This window comes from Oryctolagus cuniculus, chromosome 18 (genome assembly GCF_964237555.1).
Source record: "Oryctolagus cuniculus chromosome 18, mOryCun1.1, whole genome shotgun sequence".
Lineage (NCBI taxonomy): Eukaryota > Metazoa > Chordata > Mammalia > Lagomorpha > Leporidae > Oryctolagus > Oryctolagus cuniculus.
In genome coordinates, this window is record NC_091449.1 from 11,332,200 (window position 1) to 11,351,742 (window position 19,543).

General features: G+C 64.6%; 2 protein-coding genes and 1 long non-coding RNA gene across 5 annotated transcripts in view; 2 read left to right on the top strand and 1 right to left on the bottom strand.

The window, feature by feature from the left end:
- Positions 1-877: 877 nt before the first annotated feature.
- LOC103346307 (uncharacterized) lies at positions 878-5,853 on the bottom strand. The gene is made up of 3 exons (XR_515768.4): positions 3,037-5,853; positions 1,179-1,295; positions 878-1,041 (listed from the first exon to the last, which is right to left on the bottom strand). It is a non-coding gene; the product is annotated as an uncharacterized lncRNA (long non-coding RNA).
- GPR4 (G protein-coupled receptor 4) lies at positions 2,092-9,881 on the top strand. 2 transcript variants are annotated; one of them, XM_070062090.1, is made up of 3 exons: positions 2,092-2,246; positions 7,913-7,941; positions 8,511-9,881. In XM_070062090.1, the coding sequence occupies exon 3, from the start codon at positions 8,681-8,683 to the stop codon at positions 9,764-9,766; it is 1,086 nt and encodes a 361-aa protein (XP_069918191.1). In that variant the 5' UTR covers positions 2,092-2,246; positions 7,913-7,941; positions 8,511-8,680; the 3' UTR covers positions 9,767-9,881. The 2 variants fall into 2 exon arrangements, with proteins under 2 accessions (XP_069918191.1, XP_069918190.1); XM_070062089.1 differs by lacking the exon at positions 2,092-2,246 and adding an exon at positions 4,424-4,545.
- Positions 9,882-12,347: 2,466 nt separating this feature from the next.
- The window catches only part of OPA3 (outer mitochondrial membrane lipid metabolism regulator OPA3), a 33,589-nt gene continuing 26,393 nt past the window's right edge, over positions 12,348-19,543 (top strand). Inside the window, exon 1 of one of the 2 annotated variants that reach the window (XM_070062093.1) lies at positions 12,348-12,762. In XM_070062093.1, the coding sequence (XP_069918194.1) occupies positions 12,621-12,762 (142 nt within the window). In that variant the 5' untranslated portion in view covers positions 12,348-12,620. The remainder of the gene's footprint in view (positions 12,763-19,543) is intronic. The other variant, XM_070062092.1, reaches the window with a different exon arrangement.

A 19,543-nucleotide genomic window follows, 5' to 3' on the forward strand; every position in this document is an offset into this window, starting at 1 on the left:
TCGCCCCCTCATGGCCGGCCTCGGGTCTGCATGGGAAAATGTGCCTTCAAAGTTCTACTGAAAAAGGGCTGGGGACCCTCTATTTGGCCCCCAGGGTCAGGCTCAGCCTTTCCGCCCCTGCCCTGGGCCCTGGGAGACCGCCTTGTGCAGGCTCCATCCACGGGTGACCTTTGCCCTCCACCTTCTGGTTGGGTTCTATCAATGAGAGGCATGGACAGGAAGTCCAAGGGTAGGCGGGAGGGGGGGGGGTGTTGATTTCCTGGGCCGCTCCCTGCACCTGCAGAGCTGCAGCCCCCACGGCTCCTCCCCAGACTGTGTCCCTGGAGTCTGGCAGGCGGCGCCCTCCCTCCCGTCCCTTCTGCCCCAGGTGGGCAGGGGTGGTGGTAGAGGCTGTGTCCTCACCGCAGGGTCCCCAACTGCGTGGGCTCCCCCGCCCAGCCCGCCCCTCTATAAACTGCCCCTTCCATAAATGCCCCCAGGTACCTGCGTCCCACTGGGACCCTGAGAAAGCCGTATGGCAGATTTAAGGGGAGCCTGAGAAACAACGGGACTCTAACCTCCCAGAACGGCTCCTGGGAGGAGCTGCAGGTGTGGCTCCATGGTCCGCCCACGCGCGTCCTGTCTCCTGCAGCCTGGTTCAGGGAGGTGAAGTCACCAGTCCAAGACCACACAGCAAGTGACTGTAATAATAGCCACCTCTTTCTGTTTGTTTTTAAAAGAGCTGCAGGACTGCATTTCTGTGAAGTTCTAGAATGCTCCGCACTCCGGCACTCCGCCTGGAGGAAGGAAGGGAGTTCCCTCTGGGGTGAGGTGGGTGTGCTGTGATGGGAATCTGTCCTGGCCAGCTATAGGGTGGGATTCGTCACGGCTCTAACGGTTCCCTTAAGAACTGGGCGCTCTTCGTGGTTTTTAATGAAAAAAAAAAAAAAAAAAACTCTAGAGAATTTGTGAACCTAGGAGTTGTCATTTCGGGGCTGTATTCCAGGTCTTTCCAAAGTCCTTGGAACAGGCACGGCTTCTTGGGGCCACTGGACGGAGCACCTGATGATGGAGAGACAGAGAAGGAGATGTGTTGAGCGCACTCACACACACAGTAAACACACACACACAGTAAACAAACCTGAGGCGAGGGTGGGGGTGGGGGTGGGGCAGGGGTTAAGGAAGAATAAGCAAAATACCAAAAATATGAGCCGGCCACTGGCGGAACACCGGCTGGACGTGGAGGACCTCGCGCTGGGTGAAATAAGCCAGGCGCCGTAAGACAAGCCCGGCATATTCTGCCTTATATGTGGAAGCTAAAAATTAAAAACAAAAAAAAAAAAAAAAGAAAGAAAGGCATGCTTGGGTGTATCAATTTTGCCGCAGACACGGTGTCTTTGAAAGCTTTGCTTTAAATCTCTGTCAAACAAATGGACAGGGATTTTCTATTACTATAATTCTAAAGATTTGGTGACTTGACATTGTACAAGGGAATCGAACATTTTTTCTTTGCTCGTTGTCCATAGTTCTTGCCTGTGTTCCCGTCACCTTTTATTTGTTGAACCTTTTCTTTCGTGGAGCCAAAAAGCCTTTTACTATAATATAAATTAAAAACGTCATCTCAAAAAAATAGATTCAAAAAAGTTAGACGGGACCCGTGCGGTGGGGAAGAGGAAAGCAGAGAGACACGGGACGGGAGTCTGGGTGGCCGACTGCACACACGCCGGGACCCCGGCGGCAGGGGACCGGGCCTGTCCGGGAGCAAGGGGAAGCGGAGGGACCCCGAAAGCACACTGCGAGGTCTGGCGGGGCCACGCACGGGCTGCAGCTGCGAGCCCGGGGCGCCCGCCACCCTGGAGGGGCTGGGCAGGGGTCGCCCAGAGGGCTGAGGTCTGGGATCTCCAAGGGAGCGGCGGCAGCGGCGCGGGCCCCTGTCCCCCAGAGCCCAGGGCTTGGTACCCTTGGGGGCGTGCGGGTGTCGGGGAGGGGGCCCGGCCTTCCGGACTGGGGGGCCTCTCGGAGGAGGGGGCCTGACCTTGTCCGGGGGCGGCGGCTTTCCGCGATTAAGGGGGCGCGGCAGAGGAAGGGTTAACGGGGGCGGGCCCGGCGGGGCGGGGCCTGGGCCGGCGGCTGCGGCCCCGGGGCCCGAGGGAGCCGCCGCCGTCCTGCCCCGCGGGGGCGCCCGCCGGGTCCCCGCGCCGCCGCCGTCGATCCGGACCGGGACGCAGCCCGGAGAGGCGCCGCCGCCCGCCCCGTCCAGCGCGCAGGTAGGCGCCCGCCCCCGGGGCGCGCAGTGCCCGGCCCCCTGGGGGCTGTCAGGCCCCCCGCGCGCCTCGAGGGCTCTCTGGCTCCGGGCGGCTCTGTGCCCGCGGAGCTCCCCGGCGCGGCCGTCTCTGGGCCCGGTGCCCTGAGTGTCCGCCCGCCGCTCGCCCTTCCCGGCGCTGGCTCCCGCGGTCTCCGGCTCATCGCGGACCCTGTTTTTGCACCTTCTGCCCCATCTTCCTCCCCTCCCAAATCCTCACCCCAGACCTTCCCTGGGGGCCGGGAAGCTGCTTAGGAGTGGGGGCAGGGGGCAGTGGGATGGCGACCTGGAGCAGGTGGTCTCAGCGCCCCCTGCCCGGGTCACCCGCTGCTCCTGAGGTCCCTCGCACCCCACCGTTAGGTTTCAGGAATTCCTGGCTGGGGGGGGGGGGTGGACTTCCTCCCCCACTTCCTTCCAAAATTTGGCCGGTCACCGTTAACTCCTTCCTGCCTTGTCCTCACCCCCCCACACACACTTCACTTGCACACACGCACACACGCACACACGTGTGTACCGGCTGAGCAGTTTCTGTGAAGCGTGGGGTGTGTGTGCATGCGTGTGTGTGTGTGTGTGTGTGTGTGAGAGAGAGAGAGAGAGAGAGAGAGATGGATGGTGGGATGCAAGTTGGATTCTCCCCGTGCCCCCTGAGCCCGTGGAGGGAGCCTCCCACCCAGCCCTGTCTCCGTGGAGGAGGTTTAGGGTGAGGAGGGGCTGGGGGGCCGTGGAGAGCCCCCTGAACCCTTGCACCTGAGCACCTTAGGATGGCAGGATCCGGAGGCTGGTGCGCTCACCGGGCAGGACTGGAAACCCCAGATCCTGTAGGCAGCTGGGTGCTCCTTCCGTCCAGAAGCGCCAGCCTGGAAGTCTTGGCTGTTCTCAGCTTGGAGCTCCAGCTGGGCTGGGGAGCTGCGTAAGCCACACACACCCCCCAGCGGGTGACAGGTGGGGAAACCGAGGCACACTGCCAGTCAGAGAGCCAGGCTCCCCCCCCACACCGCCCTGCCCTGGGGAAGGGGAGCTTCAGGACCCCAAATCCAGAGTGCTGGCCTCCTTTGCTGCCGCTGCCTAGACTTGCTTTGGGGGATCCGGCTTGGCTGCCAGGGAGCGAGGGGTGGGTGCCTGGCGAGAATCCAGAAGGGAGGGTGCAGAGCAAATATTTCTGGAACCTTGCTGCCGAGGTGGGGGCGGGGTGTGTGTGGGTGGGTGGTGGGTGGGTGGGGACTGTTGGTGGGGGTGGAATGGGCGGAGCTTCAGAGGAGGGGGGAGAGAGAAGAGTGCGGGGGAGCGGGGTTTGACACCCGCACCCCCCCACCCTCCCCAGGAAGCCCACTGTTCCCTTGGGACACGGCCTGTAATTTGGTTTGTGTCTAGACAAATAATAACGCGGCCGGTGTGAGCCAGGAGAGCTGGGGCCCCGGCGGAGCTAGGGCTGGGGAAGCAGCCGGGGTGTCTGATGTCCCCTCCCTCCCCAGGTGGTGGGAATCCGGGGTGCAGGTGGCGGGGGCGCCCAGCCGCCCCCTGTCCCCGCCGCCAGGTCTCAGGACTCTGCTCCACCTTGGAAACCGGGCTGCAGGAATTGGAGATGAGAGCAGGTCTCGGGAACAGAGAGCGAGCGAGGGGGGCGCGCCCCGATTCTGTAGAAAAAGGGAAATGCGTGTTTGCGGGGCAGAGATAAAAATCAGTGAGGTTTAATAATAGATCCAGAAAGTCATGGAGTGTTCAAACAAAAAAAAAATCATAGAGCATTCTAACAATAGAACCGGAGAGTCCTGGAATGTGAGACTTTGGAGTATTGAAAACACAGAAGGTTATGCACTTCCAAAGCCCGGGTGGCCACAATAGCAGCACGGAGGGGAGGGAAGGTCTAGAATGCTACAGAACGTTCTATCCTGCAGAACTGGACCGACTATAGAACCTGGAAACGCCTGGAATGTAGAACATCAGGCGGGCACAGGCTGAGGACCCCAGTGTCCCTCTGGGGCAGCGTGGGCAAGGGGGTGGTGGAGACCCATCCCCTCCCCGGGGGTAGAAGTGGGGAAACTGAGGCCCGCAGGGCGGCCAGGGTGGCCTCGCTGCCCCTGGTTTCCGCCGGCTGCCAGGGCAGCAGGTGGGGAGCGCTGGCGGGGCGGTGATCACATTTCATCCCTAATGAACAGACCGGCGCTGGCTGGTCCCCTGGGGCCGCTGGGGAGGGGGCAGCCAGAGCCCACAGAGAGGGGGGAAGGGAGACCACCTGGTGGCTTCAGGCACAGGCCAGCCGGCCGGTGAGTGAGCTGGGGGTGTGGGGTCTGCATCGCTTCCCCCTCTTGTCCTCTCAACCTCCTCCCCCCGCCGTGAGTCCCTCAGCCTTGCTGATCTGGGGGTACCTGCCGGTGCCTAGGGACTTATCTGAGCTGGAGCAGCGGGGGGCCTGCAGAGAGGCGAGGGCTGAACAGTATCTGCCCTTCCTCACCATCGCTTCACACCAGGGCTTATCTCTCTTCCCTGCCCTCTGCAAGGGGCCAGCACCGACCTCAGGGAGGGGGTGGGGGCGGGACCTGCAAGAGGCAGCAGGAACCGACCGCTGACCGCAGGACCTGGGAGACAGGGAGAGCTTCCTGTTGGCTGCCAGATTTGGGGGTTCGCCCCAACAAAGCCCCAGTAAGGAAGTCAGCTTAGAGCCTAACGGCAGAAGGTCCTGCCCCAGGGGCTGGCGGGGGAGGCCAGGGGACGGAGGGACACTGGGTCACTTGCTCTGCTTGTGGTGGCAAGGCCTGCGTTGGCCAGCACGTTCTCACGGGGCCCCCAGAAAGCCGTGGGGGGAAAGAATGGGAGTGCGGGAGGTGGGGAGAAAAGCCGCTGAGGGAGGGGGAGTCTGGGGCTCAGAGGCCACGGCCCCGTCACATGGTATGACTTAGGCAGCTGCTTTGCCGATCGGTTACCCCCGCTGTACCGGGGGAAGGGTCAGACATCGCCTGGCATAATGGCTTTGTAAAGGGCTGACATTCCTTGTCGGCTGCTGGGGGCTCAGTGCCGGGCAGATCTCAGGTTGAGAAGAAGAGGGAGTTGGCAGGGTGCCCTTCCCCCACGCCCAGCATCCCTAAGCAGCAGGTGCACTGGGGGGGGGCGGGGGGAAGGGGCGGGGCTGCGCTGGCTCCCCTGGAGGAAGTTAGCTGTGGGAAGTGTTACTTCCTCTGCCTGGTGTGTACCTGCTCCAGCCGCGCCACAACCCAGGGGACACACGGAGAGGGGTGGGGCGGACGTGATGGCCGGGCCCAGTGCTGGTCTCGGCTCTCCAGGGCCTGCTCATGGGACCACTGTCCAGACACTGCACGTGCGACCAGGGCCTCCGCGGTCTGCGCCCGGTAAAGGTTGTGTGCCCTCCCACGGGAGGGGCAGCTGAGGCCCCGCATCCCAGGAACGAGGAGGGAGAGACCAAGAGGCTATAGAGTGCTGGGGCCCGGAACCAAGTGGAGGAGGATGGGGAGGGGTTCAGCGGGGAGGGGCCGGAGGTGTTTGGAGGTCTGGGCTTGAAGGCAGGGGTCACACACCACCTCACTCTTCCATCGCCAGGACCCGGAGGCCACTGTGGGGTGGGGGTGGGGTGGGGGCGGGGAGCCAGCTGCAGCTGTGTCTGAGGACCCTGCAGCGGGTAGGCGGGGCTTACTGAGGGGGCCTGCCCTGCCCTTTCAAAGTCAGTTATGAAGCGGGGCACATCCTGCAGCCTGCCTCGGCTGCTTCTTTCCTCCGGGGGAGGGGGTCGGGCTGCCCAGTGCTGCCCCTATCCCGGGCCTCTGGCCTCTGCCCTCAATGGCTTCTGTGCATGGTCATTTATTGAACGCCTACTGTATGCTGAGGATTCTGCTGAAGGACCTGAGTGGCCGTTGGGAAAAGCAGAGACGGTACTGCTGCACAGGGCCAGGGCGGAGGGTGGCAGGGGCTCCTGGGACAGGTGCGGGACCCAGGGCTCAGTGTGGAGGTGGAGCGGGGAGGAGACTGGTGTCTGGGGGCTCCCCAGGGACCCCTGTTGTGACCGGAGGCTCATCCCTGTGCCTCTCTGTCCAGCAGACTGAGCCACTGGTTTCTAGCGTTGTGTCCTGCAGGTTCTTTTAATTTTCATTTTATTTGAAAGGCAGAGGGGTTGGCGCTGTGGCGTAGCAGGTAAAGCTGCTGCCTGCAGTGCCGGCATCCATATGGGCGCTGGTTCAAGTCCTGGCTGCTCCACTTCCGATCCATCTCTCTGCTATGGCCTGGGAAAGCAGTGGAGGATGGCCCAAGTGCTTGGGCCCCTGCATTCGTGTGGGAGACCCGGAAGAAGCTCCTGGCTCCTGGCTTCGGATCGGCCCAGCTCCGGCCGTTGAGGCCAATTGGGGAGTGAACCAGCAGATGGGCGACCTCTCTCTCTCTCTCTCTAACTCTGACTTTCAAGTAAATAAATAAATCTTAAAAAAAAAATTAAAAAAAGGCAGAGAGACAGACACAGAGAGAGATCTTCATCCACTGGTTTGCACCCCAAATGCCCACAACAGCCAGGGCTGGGCCAGGTCGAAGCCAGGAGCCGGGCACTCCATCCGGGTCTCCCACGTGAGTGCAGGGGCCCAAGTGCGTGAGCCCTCACCTGCTGCCTCCCAGCAGGGACCCAGAGCTGGGACTCCCTCCAGTCTCGGCCACTGTCTCTGCTCAGCGCCCGCCCTCCCCACCCCCTCTCCCTCAGAGCGCAGGGCGCCTTCCCCTTATTGCCCTCAGCCTGGGTTTCCAGTTAAGATCTTGTTTTAAAAAACAGAGAAAAAGATTTCCCATCCACTGAAAACCAAGCGGGCATGGCTGTGCGGGAGCCTGTGCCGCGGGGTTCGCTGCCCCTCCCTCTGGGGCTGACCGCAGTCGGGGTCTCGGCCCCTGCCTGTCCTCAGAGCTCTGCTTGTAGTTCTCCCCCGACCACGGGTGCCAGGCCCAGGGTTCTGTCCGCGAGGCTGGAGGGGGAGAGGAGGCCCCTCCCTGCTCCTCTGTCCCTCCTCGGCTGCCAGCCCACGGCTCCTCTGGACACAAGCAGGGCGCAGGCTGGAGCGGTCCCCTCCGCCCATCAGCACCCTGGACAGGTCCTGGCCTCAGTTTGTCAAATGGGGCCTCTCCTCTCCTCTTTATGGGATTCTGCAAGGTGCTCATGGGATGATGCCCACCCAGGTGCTGGGAACGGGGTCTGCCAGGGCTGGCGCACGGGGGCCGGAGCATCGCCCTCATCTCCCTGTTGGGAGTGGGGTGCCCTCACACGGCACCCCACAGGCATGTTGGCTATCATGCACCAGCTGAGAACAAAGCAAGGCTGTTTGACGTTGAAGATACAAATGGGTCCCGGCACCAGCCCTGCTGTGTCCCACAGTTGGTGGTGGGGGGGGGGGCGGGGGGTTGTACCGACCTCGCTAGACCCTGCCTGGTCTTGGAAGTGAGTGGTTTCCCAACGCAGAGCTGGGCACTGCCCCGGCCTCGCGGTCCCTGAGCTGGTGGCCCTAACTTCTGTCCGGGGAAGGGTGCCCTGCCTCCCCGGGCTGTTCCCGGGGCTCTGCTGCTGGAATGGGCTTCCAGCCGCTCGGCCGCGAGGGGCGCGGGGAGGGGAGGCGTGTCCACGCATGCTCACTGCGGCCTCTCTCCCCACAGGCACCGCACGGTCCGCCCTGAACTTGGTGGTGAGCTGGACCCCCGCCCCCAGGACCAAGCCAGAGCCCCGCCCCTGCCCTCCCATCCGTAAACCTCCCCTGAACCCACTCTTCCTCTCCTCCTCTCCTCCGTCCCGTTTCCTAAAAGCCCTGCCCACAGGCCCCGCCGGACCCTCTCCCTGCCCTGCTGGGGGGCACCCCCTTTTCCGTCATCCTCTCCTCCCCAGTTCCCTTTCTCACTTCCTGCCGACATCCTAGGAAATGCCAGCACTCCAAACGCATCCCCTGGCCTTTCCAACCCTCCCCGCCACACTGCTCCGTGGCTTTCCAGTGTCTTCTAGAACGTTCCGTGCCACCAGTCCCTCACCATGACAACACCGGGATCCTCGGTCCTCTGCACACATCCCCCCCCCCCCGACCATGGCCCACTGAGGCGCCCCATCCCCTTGGCCAGTTTTTGTGGAGCCCCCGCCGCCCACCGTCGCCCCTGCTTTGTGCCCTGAATGGGGCTAGAAGCGCCTCCTTGAAACCCCACCGCCCCCAAGCCTGCCTCTCGTCCTAACTGTCCTAACTCCTCTGCCTTTTCCTTCCCGGCCCAGCCCGCCCGCGGCCCACGGTCCACTTCGTCTCTTCCCCGTGGGCTGCCTCCCGCCATGTCCCCCTGAGCCTCCGAGGAGGGGGGCTCAGGGGGCCCGATGGCCTCCCGCCCCCCGTGGCCCCACAGCCCCTGTGGGCCGGGGGAGGCGTCGGGGGAGCCGCAGCGCCGACGATGGTCAACCGGACGTGGGAGGGCTGCCACGTGGACTCCCAGGTGGACCAGCTCTTCCCGCCGTCCCTCTACATCTTCGTCATCGGCGTGGGGCTGCCCACCAACTGCCTGGCGCTGTGGGCGGCCTACCGCCAGGTGCGGCAGCGCAACGAGCTGGGCGTGTACCTGATGAACCTGAGCATTGCCGACCTGCTCTACATCGGCACGCTGCCGCTGTGGGTCGACTACTTCCTGCACCATGACAACTGGATCCACGGCCCCGGCTCCTGCAAGCTCTTCGGCTTCGTCTTCTACACCAACATCTACATCAGCATCGCCTTCCTGTGCTGCATCTCCGTGGACCGCTACCTGGCCGTGGCGCACCCGCTGCGCTTCGCCCGCCTGCGCCGCGTCAAGACCGCCGTGGCCGTGAGCTCCGTGGTCTGGGCCACGGAGCTGGGCGCCAACTCGGCGCCGCTGTTCCACGATGAGCTCTTCCGCGACCGCTACAACCACACCTTCTGCTTCGAGAAGTTCCCCATGGAAGGCTGGGTGGCCTGGATGAACCTCTACCGCGTCTTCCTGGGCTTTCTCTTCCCGTGGGCGCTCATGCTGCTGTCCTACCGCGGCATCCTGCGGGCCGTGCGGGCCAGCGTGTCCACCGAGCGCCAGGAGAAGGCCAAGATCAAGCGGCTGGCGCTCAGCCTCATCGCCATTGTGCTGGTCTGCTTCGCGCCCTACCACGCGCTCCTGCTCTCGCGCAGCGCCGTCTACCTGGGCCGCCCCGGGGACTGCGGCTTCGAGGAGCGCGTCTTCTCCGCCTACCACAGCTCCCTGGCCTTCACCAGCCTCAACTGCGTGGCCGACCCCATCCTGTACTGCCTGGTGAACGAGGGCGCCCGCGGCGACGTGGCCAAGGCACTGCACGACCTGCTGCGCTTCCTGGCCAGCGACAAGCCCCAGGCGATGGCCACCGCCTCGCTCACCCTGGAGACCCCGCTCACGTCCAAGAGGAACAGCGCGGCCAAGGCCCTGGCGGCCGGCTGGGTGGCCGCCCCGCCCTCCCAGGGGGACCAGGTGCAGCTCAAGATGCTGCCGGCAAAGTGAGCCCCGCCTGGCGCGAATCTCACCACCCCCCAGCCCCCCTCCTGGCTGTTTATGCAAATTGTATGTAAATAGGGCCGTGGTAATATTCCTGAGAATACAAGGTCGCAGGAAAAGAGTGAGGTTGGTGTGTTATGAGGTGGACCACGCTCCTCCATGAAGCCGACAGCCCTGGTCTGCCCTCGGGGGCTCCCGGGCCCTGGGACAGTCTGGGAGTCATGGAGGGCTCCCTGGAGGCGGGGACGCGGAAATCGCGTTTGATTCCCAGAAGGAAGCTGGCAGGGTCGCCAACAAAGGGCTACAAGGGGCACAGAACTCGGAACGTGTCCACGCGCTTAGAAACCGGAGTCCACTTCCGGCCACTGCCCTTCCAGCCTGCTTCAAGGCAGGTGGGAGAGCAGCTCCAGACGGCCCCGGGCAGGTCCCTGCCCACTCCCACTCGGGGGCCTGGGCAGTGGGAGCTGCAGCCCGGTGCTCTGTGGGGGCACCTGCCGGGCTGGTCACAGAGACCAGTGTGTGACCCCACAGCCTTCCTGTGTGGCGGGACTGCAGTGAAGGGCAATCAAGGCAGGCTGCCTGGGGGAGGAGGCTCAGGACAAAAGGAAGGGTATTACTCATTCCTTCCGCAGAGGCTCACGGGGGTGGTGTCGGGGACACAGTGATGACCAAGCCAGCCCTCACGGGGCTCCTGACGAGCAAGTAAAACAAATATATGACACACAGACACACAGAGAGACATAAACATACACACGTTTGGAACTGCTCAGCGTTGAGGAGGAAATGAGGCAGGTGAGGGCCCGGGCCCGTGGCTGCTGTGGGCAGGGTGACAGCGTCTGGGGTTCGAGGCCCGCAGTGCGGCTGCAGCGGGGGCGGGGGGAGCAGCCTCTGGCTCTGAGCTGGGGGGCCCTGGGCAGGGCAGGAAGTGACCCGACCTCTGCGTTCACCGGGATCCTGCTGGCCAGCGCCTGGGGAAAGGGACTGGGCAGGCGAGGGCAGCAGCCGGGAGCCCTCGGGAGGCGCTGGTGCAGGCCTGGGTCTGCGCCGGGGTAAGGCTTCCCGGGGCCTGGCTCGGGGCGGCCACTGGGGCTGAGCCGCTAGGCTCAGGGCAGATGGCCAGTGAGTCAGCGCCGGAGCCACCCCAGCCGCCTCCGTTCCCACGCCCCGGGGTGATCAAGGCTGCCCGCCCTGGCCTCTCTGGGGCCACCAGGAATGGCGGGCTGGGGAGCAGGAGGGGGCCCCGGCTCTGGCAGATCTCCTGTCCCCTCCTCGTCCCCGTGGGGACTCCCCCGAGAGGGAAAGGAGCCCAGACGCAGGCCCCCTCCCCGCCCCGTCCCGCCGCTCCCGCAGCACAAGAGGTTCCCGGAAGCCCCTCAGGGGAAGGAAGAGGGGGGAGAGGGGCGGAAAGTCTGCACTTAGAGGAAAAGGGGGGTGTGGACGCAGGGCCGGGAGCCTTTTCTTTTCTTTTTTTTTAAATTTTTTGACAGGCAGAGTGGACAGTGAGAGAGAGAGACAGAGAGAAAGGTCTTCCTTTGCCGTTGGTTCACCCTCCAATGGCCGCCGCAGGTGGCGCACCGCGCTGATCTGAAGGCAGGAGCCAGGTGCTTCTCCTGGTCTCCCATGGGGTGCAGGGCCCAAGCACCTGGGCCATCCTCCACTGCACTCCCTGGCCACAGCAGAGAGCTGGCCTGGAAGAGGGGCAACCGGGACAGAATCCGGCGCCGCAAGGCGGAGCATTAGCCTAGTGAGCCGCGGCGCCGGCGCAGGGAGACCCGGTGGAGAATCAGAGGCCCGGGAACCCCCCGGAGGTCTCTGCGCCCCAGCCCCGAGCCAGGACTCAGCCGCTCACCTAACTCTGCCGGCCTCAGCTGCTTCCCTAGACCCTCACGCCTCACGTCCACAGGCGCCCTGGGGAGCAGCTGTTGGGAACCCTGGCTTTCTTCGTCATTGACATACCCGGGGTCACACAAACAGCACGAAGGAGGGTCGCAGGTCCTCCCCCCAAGGCCTGGGACCTCGGCGAAGGACACTCGGGGTGGGGGCCGCGGGTGTCCAGGAAGGCGCGGGGTCCCCCTGCCCCTGCCCCCGCGCCGGCCTGCCTGTCCCTCCGCCCTGCAGACAGCCAAGCTTCTCTCGACCCCTGCCTGACCCTGTTTATACGGCTCGGCTCCCCGCTGGGCAAGGGAGGCCGGCCAGCGTGGGACCTGTCCTCGGGGCCAGCTCCCTGGGGACCCTCGCCCCCGGGGGAGGAAGCAGCATGGCGCGGGCCGCCCCCGCAGATCGAGGACCCCTGTGCTCCCCCCCCGCCCCCTCCAGGGCCGGACTGGCCGCCCCCCGGGTTGGGGGACGCCCCGGGAGGAGCTCGCAATGGCAATGCCAGCACCTGCCCAGGACCCTAGGCTGTGTCCCGAGGGTCCAGGGACGCTCAGTCAGCCGCCTAACCTCACACGCCCTCACTCCCCGTCTGGCACTCGGGAGCCCAAGTCAGCACTAACTTCGAGCCTCCTCTGGGCGGGGAAGCCACCCCACTAGATGACGTCACGCAGGAGCGCGGTGACGTCAGCCAGAGCGGGCGTGGGGCCCCGGCCACGTTCCTGCGAGCAGCCGTTCAACGGCCCCGCCCCCTGGCCGCCGTACTTCCGCAGGGTCATTTGCATATTCAGCGTACGGACGTCGTGGCGTCAGCATCGACGCGACAACGTCAGGGAACGCCCCGGCAGGAGCCCACCCCTCGAGCGTGCGGTCGCACGTACGTACGCACGCACGTACGCACGGCCGCGGGCGGGAGGGGGCGGAGCGGCGAGAAGTGAGACGCCCCGCCCAGTCAGCAAGGTTGCGCGTGCTCCGTGCGACCGCCAAGATGGTGGTGGGCGCGTTCCCCATGGCGAAGCTGTTATACCTGGGCATCCGGCAGGTCAGCAAGCCGCTTGCCAACCGCATTAAGGAGGCCGCCCGCCGAAGCGAGTTCTTCAAGACCTATATCTGCCTCCCTCCGGCTCAGCGTGAGTCTGACCCCAAATCCCTCCAACCTTTCCCTTCTCCCAACCTCTCTCAGGTGGTTGCTTAGGGGATGGACTTCTGTCCACGACCAATGACAGCCCGAACCGGCAAAGTCGTGTAGCCAATAGGGAGGGCTTCTGGGAGAGGGGCATGCGGGTAGCCCAGTAGTGAAGGCGGGCGTGTGGAAGGGGGCGGAGCGGGGCGCCAGCTCGTAAGTAGCCAGTAGAGGAAGACAGCTCGCGGAGACTGACGTCTTCGAGAGCCAATAGTCTGGGAGATAGGAGTAATTTGGGTGGGGCTTACCGGGACTGAGAGGAACGAGGGGCGGGATTGAGAAGAGACCGGTCAGTCTTTAGCCAAGCCATCCTTGGGCGGCTTCGGTTTCTAAAACTCCACCCCGCCCTCAGTTTCCCTCTTGCCCCGGGAGGTGAGAGGTGCTGTGACGCATCCGTTTGGAACGTTGGTGTTCCCCAGGTTTACCCCGGGCCGTAGGCCTGGGTTAAGGGCGCGATGCTGGTGGGTGACCTTTGCGGCCCGGGGGCGTGTCCCGGGGCCCTGGCGAAAAGGGAGTTTGAGCGGACGTTGGTCCTGCACTGCCTCATCCGCCCTCCGTCCGTTCGGGCTGCGGAGGCCTTTGGCTGGACGCGGGCAGCGGCACCCCTGACCTGTCAGTGTCCACCGGAAGTGGTCGGGGTGGGGGGCGGGCCCAAGGTCAAAGGAGCCGGTGTTCCCGGGGCCGTGGGGTCCGGAAGGCTCCCGGGGAGCCCCCTCATCCGCCACTGCGTGTCTGCTCAGGCCTGGGCTGCAGGGGCCGAGCCGGCTCTAGGCTGTGCCTCCAAGGAGCGCCCGGCGCGGTGGGCACAGACCCAGCCCCCCGGCGGACAGAGCCGGACACTGGGCTTGGCGGGGGGCTCCCGGGGGGCTTCCTGGCGGAGGAGGCGAGGGGACAGGGCCGTCCGGAGGTCGGGGGCTCCCGCGTGCGCTCCGGGCGCGGATCCTTGGTCCTCTGGTGCGGACGCTGGAGTGCGGGTTCCGCGTTTCCCGCCGCGCGGCCTCCGGCAGGGGGATGCGCTGTTCCGGCTTACAGGGGGGAGGCCGCGGCCTCGGGGTGGAAGCTGGGTCCGCCGGGCAGGGAGTGGCCTTCCCCGCGCTGCGCCCCGTCCTGGCGCCCGGCCTCGCGCGCCCCGCCACTGTGCGCTGAGCACGCGGTACCCCAGAAATTACGGGGTGCACGCGGGCGAGCTCCAGCAGCGCAGGCATGCCGTGTGTGTTCATGCCTCAGACGTGCGTCCTTGTGAACGGCTGTCGGGCGGAGAGGCTGCCCCGGGAGCCGTGTGTGGCCGTGGGGGGTCAGTAAACGGAGTGAACGGCTAGAACCTGCGGCGTCTCGGAGAACAAAAAATACTGGCTGCAGGAGAAAAGCGAGGGGTGCGGGAGGAGCCCTGGCGGAAGAGCGGGGAGGTGCGGGAGGAGCCCTGGCGGAAGAGCGGGGAGGTGGGGGAGCCAGCGGTGCCCGCGTGGGCACGAGGCGGAGGGTCTCGCCGAGGCGGGGGCGCCTCGTGTTCCGGCTAGGCAGGGGCGCGTGGGGGCCCGGGCGCAGGGCAGGGCCCCAGCTGTAGCCCCGGGGCGACGAGTCGGGGGCAGATTCGGGAGAGGTTTTCTTGCCCCCGCACTTTGTGAAATTTCAACCCCTCAGAGAAGCTGAGAGATGAAGTGGACCCTTCCTCACCCAGGGCATCGGATTCTCACCCTCGGCAGACGTGCTGTTGGCTCTTGTGTGCGCGTGTGTGCACATGTGTGTGTTCACATGTGTATGCGTGTTCGTGTGTGCGCGTGTACACAGTGCATGGATGTGTGGATGCATGTGTGCATGTGTGTTCGTGTGTGTACACGTGTGTCCCGTGTGTGTCTGCGTGTGCGTGTGTGCCTGCACACACGTGTATGTGCACGTGTGCGTATGTGTGTTCATTGTGCATGTGTGTGCGGTTCATGTGTGCATGTGTGTGCGGTTCATGTGTGCGTGTGTGTGGTTCATGTGTGCGTGTGTGTGTCCGCCTGTGTTTGCTCACTCTTCTTTTTTCCAGCCACTTGGCAGGCAGCGTGCGCCTGGGCCTGGCGTTTCAGCCTGTGGTGCCTCAGTGGACAGGGCCTCCCCTGGGGCACATACGGGGGCCCCTGGGAGGCTGCGCGTTGGGTGCGCCCTGTGACACAGCAGGAGACAGTGACGTCAGGTCTGTCATCTGCCCCCTGCGTGGGCCTCCCCGTGAGGAGGAACAGTAAACACCTGGAGATATGAGGCCTGGGGGGCGGGGCGGGGAGCGCGTGATCTTCCAGGAGCTGGTCTTAGCCTGCTGGACCAGGTGGAACATTCTAGCGTCCTCCTGCACCTCGACCGTCCCAGACAGACACCAGCCCCAGGGAGGCCGTTCCTGGGAACAGGGGTGCGTCTGGAGGAGACGCAGGGGGAGCCCCGGCGGGATGACGCTGCAGACTCTCACACCAACCAGGGTCTGAGTCTTGCTTGCCGACCCTGCTCTCTGGCCGTGGTGCTGTCCTTGTGCGAGGCACCGACTCGTGGGGCCGGCTACCCGGCAGCAGCACTCTGAGCTCATCCTCTGGCTGCGCTCACGATGGCCGCCTTGGCCTGGCCACGTGGCCTGAGCGCCTCTCTCGGGGGGCTGTGCCCGTTGGTTGTCGCTTGTCCTGCTCACAGGGACCCCTTGTTCCCAGTGCTGACTGTGGAAGACGCCTGCCTTTCCCTCCTGGACACGGATATCCAGCACATGTGTTGGGAAGGCGGAGTGGGCAGGCCTGGGGCCGCTGGACAGAGCCCAGCAGGAGACCGCTCCCCGGGGGCTACCCTGGGGCCGTGGTGGGGGCAGCACTGAGGATGCGCTCTGGTGGGGCCAAAGCTCTCCTGGGCGAGGCGGTGGGGGGGGGGGGCCAGGCAGGCGGGGGCCGCTCCTGCGCTCACTGTGCCGCGCCGGGAGCTGCGGGCTGTCCGCCTGCTCTAGCTCCGCACGCACGCTGGGCAGTCATGTGTCCCGAAGACACCACATCCTAATGGCAGGAACCTGGGGACCCTCAGTGTCCCTGGCAGCCGTGTGAGTCGGTCAGGGGTTGGGCAGCAGTTAAGGTGGACGGCAAGTCCTGTTAGAGTGCGGGGTTCAGGTCCAGTTCCAGCCCCCGGGAGGCAGCAGGGAGGGCTCGGGTGCTCGGGCCCCTGGCCAGGTAAGGAAACAGGTTCTCACTGGAGCTGGATCAGAGCATGTCTGGGGTGTTGCAGAGAGACTGTGAGGGCTGCCCGGGCGGGACCCGGAGGGGCCGGAGTCCGTGCCGCCCTCTGCCGCTTTGGGTTTGCACTGGGGCTGCTGTGAGCCCGGCAGGGCCCTGCGCGCTGAGCCTTCGTGTGAGGCCGGGAGTGGAGCTCAGCCCTGCGGAGCCCAGAGCACGCGCATCCGGTCGTCGGTGGTCCGTGCTGGGCGAGCTGCGCCGAGAACCTCCCCTGAGCGGCCGTGTGCGTCACTGGCCAAGGCCACGCTGCTTCCGGTGCCCTGCCCCCAGGTCCCTGCGCTGCCGTTTGCCCAGGGCGTGGCCGTCCCCTGTGTGCCTGGCTGCCTTCCTGGGTACCGGACGCGCTCACCTGCGGGCCTCACGCCCGGAAACCCTGGGCACAGGCCTGCAGCCTTCAGCTTCAGTCAGCAGCGGGCAGGGGCCTGGAGGGGCAGCCGTGCAGCGAGGCCCCCGCCTCCCCCCCCCCCAGCAGTTACAGCGACCTTGGGGTGCACGACTGTGCCTGCCAGGAGGGAGGGGGTGGGGGCACTGAACAGTGGGGCCCCTGTGCTCCGGGGACAGACGCAGCTCCACAGGGCCTGGGGGAAGCCGGGCTGGAGCCCACCTGCCTTCAAACCCGGGCCTTGGCCAAGGTGCGTGGTGCCTAGAGAAAGTTCGCTGGGGAAGGCCACAGCCCCGGCTGTAGGCGGAGCCTCGGGAATCCGCGAATCCTTCCGAGTGACCGTGGGGGTGTGGGTTCTGATCAGACTCTGACCTGGATGTGTCCAGCTGAGAGTGACCCGGGTCTGCCCCGCCCTGAGTGCCTGGCAGGGACCAACACGAGTCCCCCCAGGGGAGCCCTCTCTGTCTGGCCCGGGCAGGACCTTCCCGGAGCTCGGCGCTGTGGGCTCCCTGTGCAGTGTGGGCACACGGGAAGCAGCCCCCCCGCGAGAGGCTGCAGGAGCAGAGCGTCAGGTGTGGGTCCACATCCCGACCACACTGAAGGATGAGGAGCGGCGGGAAAACCCAAGAAAAGGGGTGGGCCGGCGCCACGGCTCACTAGGCTAATCCTCCGCCTAGCGGCGCCGGCACACCAGGTTCTAGTCCCGCTCGGGGCGCCAGATTCTGTCCCGGTTGCCCCTCTTCCAGGCCAGCTCTCTGCTGTGGCCAGGGAGTGCAGTGGAGGATGGCCCAAGTGCTTGGGCCCTGCACCCACATGGGAGACCAGGAGAAGCACCTGGCTCCTGCCTTCGGATCAGTGCGGTGCGCCGGCCGCGGTGGCCATTGGAGGGTGAACCAACGGCAAAGGAAGACCTCTCTCTCTGTCTCTCTCACTGTCCACTCTGCCTGTCAAAAAAAAAAAAAAAAAAAAAAAAAAAAAGAAAAGAAAAGAAAAGGGTGGGCGCTGGGGACAGCCACGTGCACGCCCCAGCGCCCTGGATCGAGTCCCGCCACCGCTTCCAACCCGGCTTCCTGCGCGCGCGCTCTGCAAGGCCTAAGGCGATGCCTCAAGTTCTTGGGGCCCTGCTGGAGCTCGTTGGCTGCTGGCTTGGGCCTGGCCCAGCCCTGGCTGTTGTGGGCATTTGGAAAATAAATCGGCGGATGGAAGATCTCCCTCCCCCTCTCCTCCCTCTCCTCCCTCTCCTCCCTCTCCTCCCTCTCCTCCCTCTCCCCCCTCTCCCTCCCTCTCCCTCCCCCCCTCCCCCTCTCCTTCCCTCTCTGCTGTCAAATAACATTTTTTTAAAATAAATTGAACAATTGCCAGAGGTTGGGAGAAGAGCCCAGTAGAACTCGCAGCGGCACCGGCCACCACGGTTGAGGTTGAAGCCTGTGGCCCGGCTGCCGAGGGCACCGGCTCTTCTCACGCCAGCGCTGGCGCCGTGGCTGCTGCTCCGGCGACCTGGGGAAGGGCCGGAAGTGTGTTTCTGACAGCCCACAGATCATGTCCCTGGAGCCGCTTTATAACGTCCGGTGGGGCTCGTCAGCCAGGCTGCGTGACAGCCAGGCTGCCGCCACCTCCACACCCCACCTTATCACGGTCCCCAGTCAGGAAGCGCCTCTGACCCCTCCCTCCGCATCTGCCTGCGTGTGTGTGTGTACGTGTGTGTACGCGTACGCACGCGTGCCCTCGTTAGCGGTCCCGTACCGTGTTGCCTCGTGCGTGATGTCTGTGCAGTGTGTGCATGTAAAACCACGCGCGGGGTGGGGGTTTGGCTCAGCAGTTGGGACGCTGCCTGTCGGAGCCTGGGCCCTGAGCAGCTTGCCGCCGAGGTGCCCGGGAGGCGGCAGGTGAGGGCTCCTGGCTCCCGGCTTCGCTGTAGCTCAGCGCTGGGGAGTGAACCAGCGGAAGGAAGATCTCTCTGTCTCTGCTGTCTGCCTTTCAGATAAAATCAAAATACATAAAAATTTAATTACGCAAAATTAGAAGGGATGAAATTAACAGTACGTTTAAAATGGTTTTTTTTTCTTTGATTTGTTTTCACTGAAATGTTTTCCCATACAGACTTGCATGTGTTGGAAATCCTTGGCGTGACCTCTGTGTTGGGGTTTGCTTGTTTGCTCCTTGTTAAGCCCTCAGTGCTAATTTCCCTGCGGGAGCCTGTAAGAAGCCCCTGCGTGAGGCAGGTGGATTTGCAATCTAAGAGCTGCACGCAGTTCTCCACGTGGACAGCAGAGGGCGCCCGAGTCAGTGCTTCTGCGCTGGGTCCCGCACCCTAGGGACGGCACCTGGGGCCGCCTCGGCCGTCGACCGTTGACCCCGGATAGCTCTGTGTCGGTTTGTGCTCATCTGTAATTGTTTGAGCACACAGCCAATAAATCATAAGCCTTAAGTGGGCACTTACTTTCGGCTTTGTCAGCCCCCTGAGGAAGGCAGCTCCGTGGCAGGTGGCTCAGGGGTGCCCGCGGGGGCTTCTCTGTGTCGCTGCCATCTTCGTGTCCCAGCAGTTCTGGCCTCGAGGGGTGTTGAGCCTTTGTTGGAGGCTTGGAAAAGTCTGTGGGAACGTGGAATTGAGTAGTGAGTTACTGGGGCCAGTGCCGCGGCGCCACGGTCGAAGCCTCTGCTTTCACAGTGGGGTTTCCGTGGGCTTCTTGTGAACACCCAGCTGTGCCTGGTTTTCTTCTTTCTCTTTCTTTCACACCCTAATACACTGATCTTTTAATTCCATTCTGAAGGACCCTCGTCTTGCAAAGGGAGGGAGCGTGGGCCGGGGGGGGCGGGGGGGTGAGAGGATTCCTCAGGGGCAAGCTGCGGCCGGAGGCCCAGGACACCACCCTCGCTGCCAGCTTCCCTGGGCTGGGCGCCGCCACCCTGGATGGCGGGGAGCTCGGGCGGGGGGTGGGCTCCACGGAGTGCCAGGGCCGCAGCTTCCGTCTCCAGCTGTGTGTGTCCTGGCCACAGCCCTCACAGATGAGGGGGACCGCTCTGCATGGCTGGCGATGAGCGGGGCTGCGTCCGGTTTGCATCCGCAATGGCAGTGCTGTGCGGCTCCACCCCAGCCCCCGCCCCCG